At 39.4% G+C, this 22,208-nt stretch overlaps 1 protein-coding gene across 4 annotated transcripts in view; it reads left to right on the top strand.

Moving 5' to 3' along the window:
- cadpsa (Ca2+-dependent activator protein for secretion a) overlaps positions 1-22,208 on the top strand; it is a 205,896-nt gene that overhangs the window by 57,285 nt on the left and 126,403 nt on the right. For all 4 annotated transcript variants that reach the window (XM_053316689.1, XM_053316687.1, XM_053316688.1 and 1 more), the window contains exons 4-5: positions 20,929-21,009; positions 21,671-21,910. In XM_053316689.1, coding sequence (XP_053172664.1) covers positions 20,929-21,009; positions 21,671-21,910 — 321 coding nt within the window. The remainder of the gene's footprint in view (positions 1-20,928; positions 21,010-21,670; positions 21,911-22,208) is intronic.

Raw genomic sequence — 22,208 nt, 5'->3', positions numbered from 1 at the left:
TTCCATTACATTTCATTATATTTTTCTAAAATGTGCCATGGTTATTGCAGCTGTTAGTTTTATACACATCAACACTGCACTCAATCAATACTACTACTATCTTTGAGTATGCTTGGACTTGTGCATAATCACTATATACTCAGAACATAGAATTGTTATGATATTATGCAGATACCAGTAACACCCCCCCCCCCCTGCATTCATGTTTGTACATAGTATAAATAGTACATTTGATTTTTCCAACAATACACATAAAGCCTGATTTATTAAAGGTCTGCGTGTGTAAAAACTTGCAAACTTGACATCACTTGCATGAGAATGTGCAAGCTGATCTACTAACGCGGCGCACTGAGGTTTGTGTCTTTCAACTGTGTAAGATAATACACACTGTCCATTTAGTACATTTACCGTAATGAATGTAATATGAGGCGTTTCAACTCCAGTGTGTAAAATACAGGGAGGAGAAAATGCTAATATCTTATTTAGCACACACATTGTGATTTAACAAACCTGGAGGTAATTTTTCTGATGCTAACTGCATCTATAAATAATACCTTTGAAGGACAGGTATTAACCGGCTGTTACTATGGAGACGAGGAGACAGAGGCACAATGACAGAATACACACAGGACGGAGTTTTTCCACCTGTGTTATAATTTTGGAGTGGAATATTTTTGGTTTTACTAACAGCATTGACTTTGTCACTAATACTCTCCCACATGTGGGTTTTTCTCAATATATTAGTTAACCTCTTCCACTAGAACCTGATCACATTTAATTTTGCTCTCCATTAAGACATAAAACCCTCATTTAAATACTGCTGTCTGCACATGTTTTCATTTGCACAGTTATTCTTAGTAGATCATCCACAAAATGCACGCAAACACAATTTTAGTAAATCAGGCCCATAGTATAACAAGCTTTTTTTCTTAATATGAGCGTGTATGTGTGTGCTTGACACTTGAGTTCTTCCTGGACCCCTCCCTATCCATGTAGGTACAAAGTACAAAAAGCAGAACACTGGCTAACAATGGACTCAGTGTGTCTTTCACACATAGCTTTACATGAACAACACATTTATTGTTTTTCTGTGGCAGTGAACATAGGGTCTGCTGATAACTGTGCTATATTCAGACATTAACAAGATATTCAGAACTGACAAACAGTAATGTTAGCTTCTAGTAACTGTCCAAACTCCACCGAACTCTCTGTCTTTCCAGCATGGACACAGAGAGTCTGACAGCAGCTGCTGGACACAGGTGAACAGGTAGTTCACCTGTGTCCTTCTGGTTTCTCTCAGGTAGCTGACTAAATGCTCATCATGTGTTCTTTCATTGAGCTGGGAACATTTTAGGATTTGCTAAAAGTTAGCTTGCAGAATAATAACAAATAAACTAATATCTAAAGATCCTTCTAAGATCTAAGATCCATCCTTATAAACAAATCTAAACTATGATAATACTACACCAACTTTTTATGGAGCAAATTTCTCCACCTTTCATCATTTATTATTATTATATGTTATAACAACCTAACTCAAGTGAGCAATATATGGGACAATTTGTGCAGTACTGCTTTCCAGCTGTTTTGAAATGCTTTTAAATATATATTTATTGATTTGGGATGACTGTGTGTGTGTGTGTGTGTGTTTGTATTTATTATTGTTTATTTTGTATATTCAGGCACGGCACAGCACATTTTGTTGTAAGTCTATTCTATTCCATTCTATTCAATTCTAACAGAAGATAAAACAGTTTTTAGATGTATTTTTTGAAAACAGTGCCTACGTCTTGAGACACTGGCTAAACTTGTAGTCTTCATCACCAATTGATCCTGACTCAAGTTACATAACTTGAGGCTTTTTTTTTCAGATTTCACATAGCTCCCCGTTGAGACAGAAACGGCTTTCTTACAGTAAAAAATAATAAAATTGGTTGAATAGCAGTCATCATTTGGAAGGACCTAAGCTATTAAGTTTAACTTGTAAAGTGAAAGCTTATTAGTAAATCTTTCTAACATAGGCAACAAATCTCAATGTGTGGGAGACTGAGCACACAGTCTGGGAGAAATGACTGTGCACTCCCTTTAGTGAAGAGAAAGTTAACCAGATGTGTATTCTCATCCTAGAAACCTTCTCTCTTGTAAAATTGAAATATAATGTGTGGCATTGGTCTCCCTGGCAGTGGATGAGACAGTCCCACATGAGGTTAATGTTTGTCCTGCATCATAAAGAGAGGCGGTTGAGCAAGTGTTACTGTTCTACTTTTAGAGGTCAGAGGTGATGATGGTAAATGACCAGACTATGAAAACCCACAGCAACAGGTAGTCCTATGGATCTCAGCACTTCATATAGGGCCCTATAAAATCAGTTTTATTTTTTCCCAAATTCCATTTTTTCCATTTTAATGTTTGTGAATTCTGTTTTTTGACCATTTACTCTTATTTTACTAACAAAAACAGTGTGTTTTTGCAAAACAACAGTTCACCTGACACATAGAAGTCGTTGCTTGGCTCTGTACTGAGGGGGTAGTGTCCAGTTTTTGAAGTTTTTTCACCGACGCAGACAGAGCTGTGTTCAGCCACTTCACCATGCTCACATTGTTTTGAAGGGGGATGGGCTCAGTGTGTGGAGGGGGCTTGTTGTGCCACCCAGATTTGCTTCCCTCCATGCAGTTTTCCCCAGATATATGTTCCTCTTCCACACGAAAACAGCATTTCAGTCAAATTATGTCAAATTCTGTGATATTCAGCCAATATAATGGCTGAAAATAATGTGCTGAGTGCTGGAGTCACATCCAGCAAAATAAACAAGTCGTGAGGAACACCAGTATAGGTATGATAAATATGTCCAAACCTTGTGAAGATATTAATTAGTTTATTACTCAAAACCTACAAAGACCACACCTCAGATAAGAACTGATTCAGTCATTTATGGAGGTTAAAAAGAATGAAGAGTAGCCTGTATCTGTCTTTGGTTAGATAGAAGGCAGTGACCAGAACAGTCAGATGAGTCAGAATGCCCAAGGTAATGAGAGTCAGGGTGAGTATCTCATTTTCAGAGTGTTCAGGCTCCTCGGATCGACCTCAGGTCCAAGCAGAACAGCAGAGATGTGATTATAGAGAGAGAGAGAAAGAGAGGATAGAGAATAGACATAAGGCAGGAATAGGATTGGGGAATGGAAGAAAGCGTGAACTGGAAAAAGAGAAGGATGACTGTTAAAATAGGGGCGGTGATTAGAAGGAGGCAGGATGGAAGCGAGGCCTGAAAACAAATCCATCTCCACTAAATGAGCCATTTGTTTTCTAGTTATCAGTGCTGAGAGTAAATATTGGCTTCTTGGCACGGGAGCTGCAACTCTGTGGCTAATAACCGCCAATTAAAATCCAACAGTACCAAGCTACACTTAAATAAGCAATCTCACAGAAGGCATATCTAAAACAGTGCTTACACTGGGAGTGGAGATGGCAACGATGTTCAAGGCTTCAGCTGCTGTTCCTTGAAGTCAAAATTAGATAATTCCACAGTACGTAAAAAACCTTGTGACATAACTGACAGATGGCTTGCTGAGTCAAAAAAAATATGATGTTCAGTAACTTCTGTACAAATTTTTATGTGCGTGTCACCCATCTTTTGACAGGCTTAGGCTTATAGTGAACACACAACATACTGTTTGAACTAATCCTTTAAAGCCACATTCTAGCAATGAAATCCCTGACACCAAACAAGATGCTGAAACATCCTTTGCCACACACTTAAGCTTATATGTGTGTGTCTTGACGTCAGCGCTACGGAGCAGGCTAACGAAACCTGGAGATGACCCAGGCCTGAACCAGTCGAGTACATATGCAGGTTAAAGGCCCATTTATGCTCAACATACGTACAATGTTTCCGTCCTTTTCAAACGATGTTACCGTCACTGCTCACATACTTTCATGCGTCCTTTATGTTGGCATGGATGTTAACCAATACATCCACCAGGGGGCAGCGCAGAGTCAAAAGGTTATGAAACAAACATGGTGACTGTGGAGGAGATATTGATAATGTTCCTCTTGCATTAAAGACAAACACAATATGTTTAAAGTTTCTAACCAACTCACACAACCTTTGGAAACGTGCAGAAATACGGACAAAATGAACGCAGAGCAGGGACAGAAGGGTCCGTCTGTATCCGTATTTAACGTTGAGAATAAATGGGCCTTAAGGCAGCTGCAATGGGATTTGTCAACCCCCTCCCGCTGTTATCATGTGCCGCCTGTAGCTCAGGTCAGTTGCTTTTGAAGAAGAGCCAGATGGAGAGAGCCCCCACCTCCCCAACTGTTTGAAAGCAACATGTTGCTGCCTTCATTAGCGGAGCGACTGGTGTCTGGCCCACGCACAATGAGCCAGATGCTGAATGTCTCATACCCGAGAGAAATGTAAATATGCCTGATCAAAGTGTAAGTTTACTTTCCCACAAGCAAAAAGTCTACATTCCAACAAGTCGTTTGGTGTGTCATAAAAATCATTTTGCCAGTTATATGACTACTAAATATTTTCTGTGGTGCAGCAATGACGATTTTCGAGCCTATCCTAAAAATAAATTATTATTGCATATTTTTCCCTTAAAGGGATAGTTCGGGTTTTTTGACATGAAGTTGTATGACATCCTCACCATCAGTGTCATGCATCAGCAGCGACTTTTCTCCCACTGCGTCCTGTGAGCAGAGTTATGAAAACGCTTTATCTTTGTGACCCCAGAAACTAGCCGGAACTACTTTCTTCAACACCAAAAATGGGCTAGAACTCTGCTCACAGGACGCAGTGGGAGAAAAGTCGCTACTGATGCACGACACTGATGGTGAGGATGTCATACAACTTCATGTCAAAAAATCCGAACTATCCCTTTAAAATGATTTTATACCACTTGAATTATTTTGCCAGAGATGGGACAAACAATTATTCTACAGGTTCAAATGGTTTTATTTGAACAGGTTTAATGGCGACGGCTCTGATGTCAAGTGATAATCATAAAGTCATGTCTGATTTGTAGGTGGCGGCATGCACCTTTAACTTTGGTAGTGAACAAAAGACAAGTATGCTGAGTCTGATTATATAGATCCATAGTGTGAATGAAAGTTTATAGAACACTCTAGGATCTGCTAGTATTAGTATGAATTTGTACATTTCACCTTTTTATCATCTTTGTTGTAACTTTATCTTTTACTTGCTTTAGATAGTTCTGTTATTAATATTGTCTTTCCCTCAGGGTTCATTAACTATCTTCTAAGTCTTCTAAGTATCTTTTTAAGTCTTTGTAGAAATCTGTGATTGTTTATTCTGACCCATTATTATCATACACTGCAGTACACTGCAGACTCTACTATGTATTAATTTACATTATCCAGTGAAATGAGTTATGTAGCAGGGGGTTTAAACACTTGCAGGGCATTGTATGTCAACTTCTCATTAGCTGAGCCCCCCTAAAGGTCTGATCCTACAATTACCCCTGTTCTGTAGTCTGGACCAAATTGATCAATTTTAAGGTTCATGCTATACTGTATGTGCCCATTATAATTAGGGAAGTCCCCTGAAGCCCAGCTCTGAATCATCACCTGTTCTAAATGTGGAAGAACCTGGTGTAATTTTAAGGTCTGTTCTTTTATCAGTAATTTCAAGAAACCAGAGAGTGAGATAAATGGATCATAAAATACAGTATTGGTGTAATTTCTGGTGATGCTGCAGCCTCTGTGTCAGGGGTTTGACTGAGGGTGAGGCAGAGCTCCTCCAACACACACACACACACACACACACACACACACACACACACACACACACACACACACAGAAAAGATAACATTTTACTTGAGTTAATGATGACCTTTGCGAATAAAGTGACAGTAATATTCTGACTTTTCCAGGTGGATGGAAACACACCTGCTGATGTTTTACCATCAAACTGAGACTTACACTCACACAGAGAGATGGTAGCTCACTCAGTGGGCTTTTTGGTTGTCGTCTTCAATCCTGACAGCAGCTCGGACCCCTGGGGAAAATTTTAAAGCCAGTTTATTCTGATGACTGACAGCAAGTCAGCTATCAGAACAGCTGTGCCCCTTTTTTCTTCTCACTGGGAGCTCAGGAAGCTCAGAGAGAAAAAGTTGCTATTTAATAGTTGTGTGTCACTTTGTCATTTGTTTAATGAGCTTATAGTCATATAATAATTACGTTATAGTATTAGAATAATAGTAGCCATAACAGATACAGTTACTCGTTAAGATAAGACTTATTTTATTAAGTAATAGTGTAAGGCATGGCAAGGCAGCTTTTTTTATATAGCACATTTCATACACAATGGCAACTCAATGAGCTTTACATAAAACAAGCATTTAACAGTAAGAATTGGGAACAAAAAACATAAAAACATGCAATTTGAGACATAAAAATAAAACCCAAACATTAAAACATACAATTAAACACCCCCGCCCCACTAATAGTAATGATTAGTGGGGTGATTTGCTTTAAAATCATTAAAAGGACATACAGTGCAAATGAAAATGTTTTTAAAAAGCTCAGTCATAAGCACAGGAGAAGAGAAGTGTTTTTAACCTGGATTTAAACATGTAGTACATAAATAGTTTTATATATAACACATGTCAGTGAAGTGGCTGTTTGTGTGACAAACCTACATGCATGTTGGTGGAGGCATTAGTTCAAACAGGCTTGTGACCGCCTCAGAGCAGCGATTGAGATGATTGTTCTGTAACAAACTGCACACATGACATAAAAAGCAGTGGTGTCAAAAACTGAGGCGCGACTCTTTTGATGAATGTGCCTTTGGCAGTAATGGTGGCTGGAGCCAACAGACAAATTGAATTGCAGGCCAACATAGCGGATATGTAGTGAAGGAAGAAGAGAGTGGGTGTTCTTTCCTTTTTATCAGATGGGTTTTAGCCATTAGGGCTGTGGTGGAGTCGGCAGCCACTGAAAGCCTCTAACTGGTCACAGTAGATTGGAGACAATGCACTGTAAAGCATTGTGAGTGCTGAACCATTCAGCCGTTCAATCGATAGAAAGATGATTTCAGTAATCAATTACTGTAAGGGGATCAGTTCATTTAAATCACAAAAAAAGTCACTTCAACAGCAACATCTTTCTACCACAAACAGAGAAACTACTTTCTACTGAAGAAATAGTCCCTCTATCCCCCTGCAACCCTGCGTCCTCTTTTGGGGACATTACATTTTGGGTTTGCTGAGCCTTATATTTCATTGTACTTAACTTTGACCTGTTGTCCTCATTTGTACACACTTTTTTGTGCCACCGAGTGGCAGCAAAATCACAATACAGTGTAAAAATGAGATGACAGGCATCTTGGCCAAGATAAAAGTGGAGCAGGTGTAAAACCTGATCAAATTTCATGGTTGAAACTTTTATCCTTATACGTTTGTAGTTTGATATGCTGAGATACAAATTTGACTCATTTTAGCAATAGCACAAGCTAGGACACTGCTAGCAGGAAATACTCATTTGAAGACATTGGGACTTTATTGTCATTCATGCAAAGCTATAGTATAAATATCAGGAAATAAACACTGGTGAATTGATTGTGTTATACGGTAAAATAAACCCATTGTCCCCATAGGAGGACTTTTTTTTCAAAAAAGACTTCCTGTTCAAGGAAGGATGCTCAGGGCAGGTCAATGAGAAATGACATATGGTGTTGTTTAGTTTGGAGGACTTGCTGGAATATACTTTGCCATATGACACGCGTTTAAAGATTTAAAAAAAATCTTAACACAAAGAAAGAAAAGTGTACAGGAGTGCTTACAACAGTTCCTAGTTGGCAACTGAAATGAAATCTAGAGCAGAGATGCAGTTGTATAGCCTTCGCCTTTTTGTTTACATTTTTTTCCAGCAGCATTCCCATTTGTCAGAGTGACACAATTGCAAACATATAAGGCTGCTATTACCTCTGCTATTCTCCACAGCTTTGTAAGCCTGTGTTTCTGCTCAGTCTGTGTAAATTCTCTCCCAGCATGCTGTTCATGAAAGGTAAACAACATGGGGTAGGATATGTGCTGCGCTTGATAATCCAGTATATGCACACAGTATTGCTGTGAAACCCTTGAATTCTCTGTGCATATTTGCTCTGATAACACAAATGATAGAGGAGAAACCAAATAACCTGCGACCCTGCTTCATCATAGACATAGAGGCTGTCCTGCTCAAACAGAGACTGTGAACACTTTGAAGTATGTTTCTGTTGTTAAGCTTAGCGTTTGGCCTCAGCACTGTGTGTGTTAGTGTGTGTGTGTGTGTGTGTGAGAGAGATAGAGAGAGAGAGAGAGAGAGAGAGAGAGAGAGAGAGAGAGAGAGAGAAATAAAGGGATATGGAGGATGCTCTGATGATAATGTATATCTTAAACTATATTGTGAAACCTTCAAATGGTTACGCACAGAAACATACACACACACACACACACACACTAACATTCACAAACACTCCCCAGTGCCCTTTATCCCCTTGTAGGTGGTTGCCGTGGTAACTGTACACAGAGGCTATCACTCACCCACCCCACCCCCACCTTCCCTTGCCCTGCCAACTTTTGGCCCCTTATCTGAATTAAGAATGAGCGATTGCTTTTCTTTTAATCACTATCAGGTTTTGGGCCTGTTAATCCATCCAGAGGAGATAGCAACTTGTTTAAATCAATGAGGGACGCGAGGAGACAAGGAGAGGCAAGATGAAGGGAGGAGAGGATTAGGAAGGATGAGGAAGCAGTGAGCTTTTTAATTGAATCAAATGTTGATGCTGATGATAGACAATTTCTTGGTTACTCTTGGTTATAAATGATAAATGCATGAGAGGGACAATGGGAAAATGATTGGTGGGAAGGCAAAATCTTATCCTCATAGTTAGAAAACAACCAAACTAACAGTAGATGATATCTGCTACAGTTTGCAGATTCTACTTTCTTCCTGTTGGGTTACTAACGCTAGCTAACCAGCAGCAGCAGATCAATTAGTGAGGACATTTTTCTGCCTTATCTGTGTGGGATAATCTGTTGTTGTTTTTTGCATAATGATGACAGCCTTGCAAGTGTTGCAAGTCTTTTATTAATCTTGCTCATCTCTCTAAAAAAGAAAGAACCCTGCATTGACCCCAAACTTGAAAAAAAAGTAGTTTGGCCATATTGCCCAGCCCTAGCAACCTCCTAAATCATTGACATGATCCACTTAGAGAAGATGTATCACTCTGGAGTTGTTGTAACAACAGAACCACTCAATCCACTGTGATTGTTCAGTAGTGTTACAGAGTGGAACTTCTTCCTTCATAAATGATCTTTGGCTGAGTGCAGACATCAGGAATCGTCATCATCAGGTGTAATGTCCCCTCACTTATTTATACATCAATCAAAGTCAAAAACAGCTGAGCACATAATACACCACACAGTATTTTTTTTCTCCTTTTTTTTTTAAATGTCTGAAAATAAGTAGCACACAGGGAGGGATTACAGGCACAGTCATGGTGTTCTTTAAAAAATGCTCCAGATCAATGTGACCCAGAGCATCAGCTGATTAGATATAGTAGATGAACCAGCTCAGATTCCATTTAGTTTGTTGAACTTGAATGAACATGCCTTTGTATATAAGGTAATCATTTTCAGCAGCCCTCATTTCCTCTGTGCATAGTGAGTTAGGGCAAGTCATTTGAACATGGTGTTAGTTAAATGTTAAACTGTTCCTGCAGCTAACATTAATATCATCATTCTCACCTTCTATATGTCAACCTTTCAAACAAGTAGTCTGCAGTGTGCATGTTGCTCCTGAGTAGTTTTCAGGCTTAAAACTGCATCATTAGTTTTTGGCAGCTTTGATTGAAACTGTTGGTTTCTGAAATCTCATTTGAACAGAATTGATTTCAGATTTCTTTCTGCTGAAATGGTGAGATTCCTGTCAACTGTCAACTCCAGTAAACAACAAACAAACAATGTATTCCAGTTATCTCTATCAGACATCTCTCAGCTGGAATCCTGAGACATTTCTGGGTGAAATATTTCTGGGTTTTGGGGCTTTAAATCACTGGCAGCCTATACCTAATATGATTATTAACACCTGGGCTTTTCCTGATGTATTTCCCATAAATGTGACCATTGCTCTTGCATTGCGTGTCATGCTAATTTTACTCTCTTCAGCTCCTTTATAAAGCGCTGGAGAGACGATCATCGGGGCGCGCTGATGAGCCTCCTACATCTTCACCCAATGACTGTTCTGTGCAGTAGATGTGTTTTTCACCACAATCTTTATAACAGAGCTGGAGAGAAGACACACAGAGCCACAATGGCCACATTGATGGGAAACACATCAGACTGAAGTAAAGCAGAATATATAGTAATATTAGCCATTACTATTCTACCCTAAGTGTAATAGTCGGTGCCTGATGGGTTATAGTAAACAAACTGTAGCAGACATTGGGTGAATTAGTAGCTGCAATACTCCTTATTCAAAGTAAACCCAACAGTATAGTATTGTGTATGTTGACTCATTGTCACGGCTCAATGGGACAATCAAAATACTCATTATTAATGTTATTAGTTCCACCTGTGCTTTATCTGCAATGTCATATGACTGCCATGTTGCCAAGTCTACTGTGCACAGCTAGCTCTTTGAATCTGCAGCACACATCCATCCATAATAACAGAGCATGTTATTTTAGCACACTGAATAAAATAATATATTCAATTCAAGAAAAACACAGTAAACCACAGTTAAGAATGAATCGATATTTTTATATTAACGATGGATCTAAACTCTAAACTCCTGAAGAACCCACAGATAATGATGATGGGACACACATAGACTCTACTCTCATCAGCCTCCCCTCCAGCAGTAGACAGCTGCTATGCATTAAAAAGAAAACTGATAAACCCACAATGTGATCAGTACCACACAGACAGATAAAGTAAGCAACCAGCTGGTGAAAGTAGTGGAGCATTTAGCAGCGACAGATATTTTTCTCAGGAGTTGGTGGAGAGGAAGCGAGAGTTAAATGGAGAGTGACTTCTTGTTTTGCATTCATTAGAGGGGCAGAGACACAACTTCAAATGGATGCTAATGTTGCTCTGTGTCTGCTGCATGTGTAAATGAGCAAAATAGACATGTTTGCTAATGTGCTTGCCAGATCCTTTTTAGCCATGCTGTGAAAAGATGCTTTGAATATGACTGTAGGTCTGGCAGTGGTCTGTCGCTCTGTCAGTCCACCACTTTAGTCCAGACTGAAATATTGCAACAACAGTCATTGCTATGAAATTTTATTCAGACATTCATGTCCCTTAGAGGCCCTGAATATTCCCCTAGTGCCACAATGACACCATGTGGTCCAGACTGAAATATCTAACTATACCATGGAGAGCTATTAAGTGTACACCAGGTATTCAAAGTCTGTGAAGGATTCATTTTAACCTGTTTGTTGATTCTCTGACTCTTCTCTCTAGCGCCACCAGCAGGTCAGAGTTCTCACATATGCTGTGTTACATCTCAAGACCTATGTGACATTTGTGGTATTCAGATCATGTTTCCTGATGACTTTGGTGATTCTCTAAATGTTTGACTAATGCTACCATGAGGTTAACCTTTTAGTTCTGTATTAAAAATATTAAAAAATGTCAACTATTGAATGGATTACTGTGAAATACGGCTAACATATTCATGATCACCAGAGCATGAATTGTTACAAACTATTCATCTTGCACCATCATCTCATTAAGTTTTCATTTCGTCTGATACTTTGGTTTTGGACCAAACGCCTGCAAAACTAATGACATGCCCATCATCCTGTGCTTTGTATGTGTGTGCTAACTAGGAAATGTTGGCATTATAACATGCTAAAACAACACGATGAACATGAACATCATGCCTTCTAAACATCATCATTTCGGGCATGTTATCATTTAGCTAGTAGGCCTATTATAAATCTGCTCATAGTAGGCTATTGGCTAGCTCTTTGTCTGCAGAGCTTACTGGTACAGAATGGTACATGTAGACAGAAGGAATCCCAAGTCTCTTAAATAGCATCCATGTTTCCCTCACTTGTATCTTTTCCTTGTATCTTTGTCCCTCCCACCGTGGATGCATGGAGAGATGCGAGGAAACCAAGCGAGGAGAGAGGAAACAAGGAAATTTGATTTTAGAGACGAGATGTTGTTTTCATATGAAGCGTCATCTGTTTCTGATGACGGTAGCAGCTGATCACAGCTGGATAAGCTGCTGCCTCAACAGCTGCAGCGACTTTTGATGGAGTCTGTGTCTGCACACGTGTGTAGTGTGCTAGTACTAATAAAGGTGCACAGTTATCACTGACAGAACAGCTGTTTTCTCTCTGCAGTCTGTTACCTGTTTAATAAACACATGTATTCTATATTTATACTATATACTATATTCTGCTCAGAGGCACATGATTATTTTTTCATTATTTGAGTGTGTATTTATTGATATTCTGATTGTGAATTCATTATTTAATAGCCTAGAATATGATCAGGGTGTATTTTGAACACTGGAAATGATCTATTAGACTAAATGTTTCAGGAAAATTTGGAATGTTGTAACTCATTAAACCAGATGCAGATGGCTGTGGTTTGTGGTCTGCAAAGGGTGTACACAGGAAGGAGGGATGCAGGTATAAATGAGGATGGAGGTACCAGAGGCTGAAGTGAATGGTCAAAGAAAGTGAATTGTGCATATGGTAAATGGTTAATGGTGAATGGGCTGCATTTATATAGTATCTTTTTAGTCTTTTTGACCACTCAAATCACTTTTACATTACATGTCACATTCACCCATTCACACACATTCATGCACTGATGACAGGAGCTACCACACAGGGTACCAACCTGTTCATCAGGAGGAGACTAACATTCACACACATTCATACACTGTTGGCGCAACTATTGGGAGCAGTTTAATATATAACAGCTTACACATCAAACCTCCACTCCTTCAAATTTGTGTAAAACAACGTGGCATAAAAAATACAGGAAGACAAGACAACATTTCAATCATAAAAGTCATTCCCTACAATGAGTATCCATACTGATAATTCACCTGGGATGAAACTGGGTGCTCTTTGAATGATTGGGACCTTAAATAAAGATTACGTTTTCAGTGTAGCTGTTTAACAGTTAAACTGACAACTTCAATAACAATTCTATTTCTAAGTTGTAAGTCATAAATGTATAAGTCACAAATAAAGTACACAAAGTTTAATCTGTGAATTTAGCAGCAGTGTACCAACGCAAGATAGTTTAGATAATTCATCCTTACAAATCAGTTACTCCGTTTGTCCTCGTCACTTCTGTACAGATTTAATGCTTCACTGATGTTATTGCAGTATGTATAATTGGTAAGCTTTGGCTGCTGGATAAACACTTGCTGCTGTAATGTTGTGTAACATACAGTAAACAGGGAAGGTCATGGTCAATCTATATGAAATGCTTGGCTTTTAATATGTGGCTCTGATTCGACTTTTGGCTGTTGAACATGTCTGATTGTTTCAGTTATAGTCATAATGTGAGGGTACAAAGTCATTTTAGGGTATACATTATGAGCTTGAGGGTATGTCTAACTAATTATTTTGCACTTATTATCAAAAAAACATCTATCTTAGATGTTAGTGTGTGTTTGCATCAAAAATTGCCGTTAACAATGTAGCTGGGAGAGCAGTAGTCATGACGACAGGCTTAGACTGCCTGTTTACTGAAGCAGAAACTGTGGGAGCCGGAGTTCTTAAGTCAAGGAACCAAGTTGAGCTCAGTGACCCAAACACTCCACCTGTCTCCATCATAACCTCCAGGCACAAAGTCCTCACACGCTCATCAAACAGTAGTACACACACACTGCTAGATCTTCCAGTAGTGGGCATGTTTTGAAAGTTTCATTTGCTTTTAGAGATCATTTAGAGATCAACTTTAGTACTGCAATGAGCTTTGCTGTACATACTGTAATAACCAGGCCCACACCGAATCTGTGCTTGCAGATTTCTGCAACTTTTCCACCAATAAAGATGCCATTTGTAAAACTGAAAATATTCAGAGCTAATGAAATGAAAATGACTTGTTCCCACGTTTAATAATGTGTCTGTGAGACTTGTTTATTTATCTCTAATGTAGTGAAATATGTCATAAAATCAGTATTATTTTAAATCATTACATCTTTTCTCTTTCTATAAAGTAGTTTCAAATATTTGCTCATAATGTATCAGAGTCAAAGTCAAATGTGACTTTGTGCATGTAGCCAGACACACTACACTACCATTTGTAAGTCATAGTAGCTGGAAAAGATAGATGTTTTGGCAAAAACGTAGTTTCCATGTCCAGAACAATGTGGCTGAGCTCTAATTCATTTAAAACAATCTTTATTATCTGAAATAAATATTATCTATCACATTACAAGCAAAAAAACCCCCCACCTCATTCTGGATCACTGCAGAAAACTAAAAAAAATCCACAGATTCCGTTCAGGTCTGGGAATAACATAATACTATTTAGGACAGCATGTTGTCCAACCACATGTAAATGCAGATAAGTAGCTCTTTCAAAAGGTCACACTTGAATGTGTTGCAAAAAATCTGCCGTCATTGAAAGGGGAGTCTGTTTCCCTCTCAGCATTCTCTCTTTAGCCTCCACAAATCAATCGTGGATGTTGTTCCTTGTTATTTTGACTTCCTCCTGGCTGCAACACACCAGCCTGTTAATCTCGCTCCATGAATTTTGCATCTGTTGTGTCAACTTTTGTAGTCTCCACACATTGAATCTTGAAAATGGCAATAAAAGCACACACTTTCAGAGAACCCGTGTACAAAGGCATTTATGGTATTGTACACACAAAAAGAGATGGAAAGTGGTTGTATGGAGAAAAGAAGAGAGAGAGACAGAAGTGAGAGATGTTCAACCTCTTTCTCACTGCACACACCTGGCAAATGTGTGATGTCGTCATGATTGGCAGATGTTGTGGGAATGTACAGAAATGGATGAATGAAGCTCCCTCCATTCTTACACTGGACAGAGTTTCAGATCTGAATAGATGCAGTCTGTTGTGTGGAACCTGTGAATTGTTGTGTCTCTGCCTGCTTGACTGTGACCTGTTGTCCTCATGCATACACACATTTTTGTGCCACCTAGTGGCAGCAAAAGCATATTACACATTTATCAGTGTAGAAACCAGATACCAGGTATTTTGGTGAAGGAAATCAACAGCTCATCCCCAGACAAAAGTGGACTGGGTACAAAACCGTATCCATATTTATGTTGAAACTTGTTTATGTATGCGTAAGAATGTTTGTAGTTTGATATGCTGAGATACACATTTGACTAATTTTAGCAATAACAATGAGCTACAACACTGCTAATCAGGAAGTACTCATTTGAGGACATTAGGACTTTATTATCGTACGCTCAAAGGTAAAGTGTAAATGTTAGGGAAAAGCACTTTTTTTCAAAAACAATGCTTGTTTTTTGTACTTATTAGGTCCTACAAATCCCAAATATCTAGGAAAAATTTAAAATGGATATCAAACAAAAGCTTGGGTCTCAGGAGGTTAAGCTAAGAAACGTTCCCAAATTACTGAAGAGGATCGTGGAACCTTGGTGTGCCTAGAGGGCAGGCTAAAATGTCAGCTTTTTGTCATGTTTTAACACATTTAAAAAAGAGACAGCATTTACATGAATTACAATTTCATATAATGTTTAATTTTCTGTTAAAAGCTAAACTTAGGAGCCACTGCTCTAGTCTAATAAAGTTCAATGAATGGAAACTGACATCTTAGATTAAATAAACAAAAACTTACAGTTGTGTAAACAGCTTTTGGCATTGGTTGCTTTTTACAGAGCATCTTTCAATGACAATACAGTTGTGAGAAAAATAAAGTCCTCTCTACGAAAAAACTGAAAAGAAGGAGCTGTGCTCAGTTATTAGAAAACAGACTCGCTAGAATTCAAGGGAACATAATTGTCAGGTACACGTGGGACTACAGTTCTGGAGGTTTTCTACACACTCCTTTTTATTGTTCCCTACTGATCAAGACTCAAAAGGGAGCTTGATATTTAGTTGCAGGGGTTCATCGCGCTCCATTGAACTGGTACTTGATTTCACCTGAGACCACCATCAGGAGGAAAGCCAATCCTATTCCTAAAGTGTACAACCATTCATGCCATTTGGACCATTTAGTGGGTGACATTACTGTACCAACTTTGATTACGCTTTATTTTACTGGTCCAATATTGTATTAATAATGAACTATAAAGGAATTGATATGTAACTGTGAATTCATGGCAAGGTTCTTGGACATGTAATAATGTCATTTGCTACTAATTAAAGGTAAAATGAAGACACTTTCTATTGATTCATTCCAGTGTATTGCTTGTAACTTTTAGTCAGCTGAGCATACAAACAGGCAAGGATACAGTTCAACAGATTTAGGGTTTCTTGGGCATGACCAAACTGGAGGCAATACTGCAGAACCCATGACTGATGTTAGCAGTGGAGGAAAGTGAGGGATTAACAACGAAGCAGGCAAAGGAGCAGGAAATGTTTGCATCACTTCCTGGCAGTTATTTTAGGACAGCCTGCAACTTTTATGAGAGACAAGTCCAGAGTCCATTGATCTGTTGGCGGCATCAGGACCAGTGAAATTCAGTATTTTTCAACTCTGCAACTTTAATGTGAGAACAAAGAAAGAGGAAGAAAACCTTGTATACCTCACATCTGAGACACTAGATTCTAGCGATGTGTATGCGCTCCTTTCTCTCTGGATATCAGAGGATAACAACATGGGAGTGTGAAAACTGTGTTGCTTTGCACACTTTTTGATGTGTATATCACAGTTTGAGTATGGGTGTGAGTGTGTGTGCATGCCTGGGAGACAGCAGTAATTCAAACGTGCTCCACAGTCAGTGGTAACAGCAGGGGTGGCTGTTTTGGCAAGATGTTAATGCAGCAAGGACAGACGGGTGAGAGAAAGACTCAGAGTGAGAGAACAATCCCTTCAGCCTTCTGTACCTGGTACCTATCTGTCACTACATGACAGCTGAAACACTAGATTCCTCACTGAAAAGTATTCATTGGAGAAATGATACAAGACAATTGCAAAGGCAACAAATGTTTCTAGGAATACAGTAAGGTCAGTCATAAAAAAATTATATGTATATTTCCTTAATCTATAGTTAGCTGTGTAAACATTTGATTAATCATTAAACATTTGGGGCAGCTGTGGCTCAGGAAGTAAACGGGGTTGTCCACCAATTGGAAGATTGTTGGTTCGATTCCTGGCTCCCCAGATCCACATGTTGATGTCTCCTTGGGCAAGACACTTAACCCCAAATTTCTCCCGATGACTGCGCCAACAGTGTATGAATGTGTGTGAATGGGTGAATGAGACATGTAGTGTTAAAGCGCTTGAGTGGTCAAAAGTCTAGAAAAGCACTATATAAGTACAGTTCATTTACCATTAATAATTTATGAGATACAGTGGTAGTTTTACAATAATAAAAACGTTTTAACCACCTACATGACCTATGTTCAGTACCAAATCAGAGTAGACTACATTAGAAGTTTAAATAACGTATGTATGTAATAAACAGATTTTTTTTTCAAACCTGCACTGTACAGCTTAATCAGACTCTGGTTGGGTTTCATCCCTGGTACAATTTGTTTGGTCAGAACTGAACAGCTGCACTGAGACCTTTAATAGGGTTGTGTTGGTCTGGTCATAAACAAATCCTAGGGCAGTTTTATTCTGGTGGGAATGTGATTGGACATTCATCGGACCTCCAGGCACAAGGTGTAGTCTGCAAGTTTGAGCTGAATGGCTCCAGTAACTAGGTGTTTTTATACATTGGGATGTGAATGAGCAAAGTCAACGGTGGCCAGCATCTAGAGACTGATGTCTGGCTTGGACTACAATTAAATATGTTGCCTATTTGATATTTAGGTAGATAGGACATTCTGTTGGACATTCTTCTTGTGTTTACCTTCTCATAAGGCTTTTAGTCATGCAGTTTGGTTGTTTTCAGGTTATTTCACTGTCGAAACCAAGGAGGAAACACATCCACTGATCCACAGTCAAACTATAGTTTGGAAAATGCCCGAAGAGTATGAACAGAAATGTAGGAGAGGAAACTAACACTGCATTGTTTAGGTAACAAGCAATGACTCAGCAACAAGCTTCAAAAGCCCTGAGAGCCGATAATAGTGAGACAGTTAAAGTGTAAGACATAGATTTATCACTCAATAGTTGCATGTTGTAGATTGATCCATGATGCATCTCCTTAACAGTTTAACTAATGTGTTCTGTGACAAAACGTTCTACAAGTCCCATCTGTCTGCTGACGTATATGAAGTAGAAAAGGATTTCTCCTGACTGTCATGTCTTTGTGTGAACAGACCATAATGAACATACAGGCTTCCATGGCTGCCATGGGCATACAGCAAATGATAGCCATGTGCTTTAGAAAGTCCCATGATATCTTAGCTAGTATTTGCCAGGAAGCATTTGGGAGACTGAAACAAAGTGGCAGGAGATTCTCGGTTCTCTTTCCGAATGATGACTGCATATCAGCAGAAACGCCATCCAAAGCATGAAGCCTGGTGTCAGCCCCATGCTGTGAAGAGGCTTCCCTGCAGGAGGACTTGGGAGGCTTGTGAAGGTAGATGGAAACATAAATATAGTAAAACACAGAGAAATCCTGGAGGGAAACCTGCTGTGGTCTGACAGTTAACCTGCTGTCCCAAATTGACAGAGCCTCAGCAAGACCCACGGGGGGAACAAACTGTTTCCAGATGTGTAACACTGATACAGATCCACCCACAGGCTTAAGGTTGCAACTGCTGCCAAACGCTAATAATTATTGGCTTGAGGAGGCAAATATTTATGCACACACACCCACCCACACACACACTGTACACTGTGGTGCCTTTAGTCCCAATCAGCAGCAGCTGGAATGACTGTGACTGTTAAGGTCTTCAGGGCTGGCTCTGGATATGAGCTGGGTCCCAGTGCTACATCTCTGCTGCGTGCCCTGTAGTCACATATCCCATCAGACTGGAACAAACACACACAAACAGGACTGAAAACAGGGATGGCTGTGGCTCAGGAGGTAGAGCGGTCGTCCTCCAATTGGAAGATTGGTGGTTCGATTCCTGGCTCCTCCAGTCCACATGTTGATGTGTCCTTGGGCAAGACACTTCACCCCAAATTGCTCCCGTTGCTGTGCCAACGGTGTGTGAATGTGAATGAATTGTTAGATTCCCCTGATGAGCAGGTTGCCTACCTGTGTGGTAGCCCCTGCCATCAGTGTATGAAAGGGTGAATGACATGTGATGTAAAGCGCTTTGAGTGGTCGTAAAGACTAGAAAGGCGCTATATAAGTACAGTCCATCTACCATTTACTGATTGGAGAGGTGGTGACAACATCCACAACCATTTTACAATCGATGACAAGACTACTGTACCTACTCATGTCTGTTCATAAGTTCTAGTTATTGTTCCAAATGTTCCATTATAAATACCATTATAAATACCACTTTCAACATTTCATCCATTAGTTGACTATTGTTTATAGAAGTTTCCACTTTGAATGTGCATGTTCTTTTGTCTGTGTGTGTGTGTGTGTATGTTTTGTTTTGTTTTTTGCAAACTCAATACACATAAACCTACAGTTGAAGCAAAATTACAATGTCCAGACAGAATGAAGTCTAAAAGATTGGACTAGAGTTTTGTCTGAAGACAGGGGGCTTTCCCAAACATTATGGGTAAGAGGCACACTGTTTGAAAAGTTACCTTCGTGAAGCAAAACATCACTGCAGATGTGCTCTCAACAGCTTTGTCACATCTTGAATTAAATGTATCAGGGAGCAGTAACATTTGCAAAAATCTGTCCTTTTCTGATCAGGAGCAAGTGGAAAAGCTTTAACATAATGTTACCACTTGTGTTTATTACAAACCCTGGAAGAGGTCACCTTAATGTAGGTCAGCAAGATTACAGACCTCTGCTAAAAATAATCCAATATGCTTTTTCAAAACGCTCTCACACCACTTATTATATGGCAACTTGTTTTAGAGTCATATGTACTAAATTATTTTTTAAGCATTGCTTATTTAGACATCCAGCGGAAATGGAGCAACTTAAGCATTCATTTGGAGTTGTGCTTCTGGACACCTGATTAATGTCAGTCCGACATTAACTTCATCAACTGAGAAAGATCTCTTCAGCTGCTCAATGCTCCATTATGTTAACCAGCTAGTCACTAACTAATATGTTATTTGAAAAACAATATGTTATGCATTTTTTGCTCAGGTCACAGGAAGTAATCAGAGTTTGTCTTTTGGCATACTGCTTATGGTGGGTCGTCTGTCAGTTAAAATGGTTCCTGGCTTCCCCCTGTAGCAGGCTGTTTCATCTCACTGTCTGCCCACGCTTCCTCTACCATCTGCCCCCCCATGAAGACATGAGGCATTCCTTGGAACAGCCATCCAGCCAGCTTACATAGGAAGCAGGGGAAAGGCAGCAGCCCATAACACTGACAGTGGTTTGAGGAAACTCAGTATAGTCCAATGTACAGTGTTGGGAGGGTTACATTTAAAATGTATTCCCCTACAGATTACTGATTACATGTCCTAAAATGTAATCTGTAATGTATTCCCTTGGATTACTCAAGTAAAGTAATGTATTCTAAATACTTTTGGATTAATTTTAGCTTACCTCAAAATCGTCTAGTTAAAAGTGTTTATCTGGGACACTGATTTTAGTTAACACTTGCTTATTCCTGTCTTCAGAGAAAAAGTTATGCAAATACACAAAACACAAATGTGGTACATTTTGTCCTGCAACTGATACTATTTAAAGAAAAATGGCATCAAAGAGTCAACATGTGTGTGTGTGTGTGTCTTTCCTCAGCTGGACAACCCTGATGAACAGGCAGCTCAGATCAGAAGAGAGCTCGATGGACGACTGCAAATGGCCGACCAGATCACCCGGGTAAGAGACAGAGGATGGATTCATGGAGGGATGATGGATGGATGGATGGATAGATGGATGGGCAGGTAGAGGGCTAAATGCATTGATGGATGATGGATGGATGGATTGACATAATGAAATGGGCCATGATGTGATCAATCTTGTCTGTTTCCATGAACTGCTTTGTATATTTTACTGATATTTGCCTCAGTTGCAGTTGCCGAAAATATCTAACTTTGATTATATACAGTAAAAGAATACTTGAGGGAATATTGATTTGTATGAACAGCTATGCTCCCAATTATTCTTTTAACGCTGTTAACTCAAGATCACAATTTAATTTAGGCTGTCATCTTGGGAAAATAAATGCCCAATTTCTTCATAACGAGATAATTTATCACGGCTGGAGCTCATTCTTGTTTGCTCATTCCTGTCTCCTCCTCTCCGTGCCTCACATGGATAGCTCAGCTATTTAGAAGAAGCACAAACATTCTTCAGATGGCTGTCAAGCACATGGATTCAAATCTGTCTTATGTTCTTATTCTCTCTCTCCATGCCACTTTCCTTTCTCTCATAAAGTAAAATGAAAAAGCTTGAAATGTATTGTTTGGTCATTTTCCCATGTGAATCTATGGCTGGTACATTTTTCATCATGCTCAGTAATCGGTGTTGTTGTTTGTAGCAGCTGGGTGGCAGGTTCCCCAGGTTTTCCTCCAGAGAGATGGAGGCCATGTTCATCGAGGAGCTGCGATCTTCTGTCAACCTGCTGATGGCTAATCTGGAAAGCATGCCAGTGTCCAAAGGAGGAGAGTTCAAACTGCAGAAGCTGAAACGAGGCCACAACACCTCCATCATGGACATGGGCCAGGAGGATGAGAACACCCTGTCCAAATCTGACGTGGTGCTGTCTTTCACCCTGGAGGTTGGTCATTTTACTAAACAGTGTAAGGACAGAAGGAGAAGGTATTTAATTTTAGATTGTGCGATATCTGTGAAGTAGTGACTCGTTTGGTTGTTGACTGTCCCAAAATGGAAGCAGTTTATCCTCTGGAAGCATGTTAAGTGAAGTTTAAGGCGATCTGCCGGTTAGATCTTTATTCTACAGACTGACCTTTCAGCAACAGCTAGTTATATAATGGCACTTGAATAATTACTGCCAGTACATTGGCACACAATGTACACAATCCAGACATGATGAACATGTACATTTCAATAAAAAC

This window comes from Scomber japonicus, chromosome 3 (assembly GCF_027409825.1).
Source record: "Scomber japonicus isolate fScoJap1 chromosome 3, fScoJap1.pri, whole genome shotgun sequence".
NCBI lineage: Eukaryota > Metazoa > Chordata > Actinopteri > Scombriformes > Scombridae > Scomber > Scomber japonicus.
This window is presented reverse-complemented; position numbering and strand designations above follow the sequence as displayed.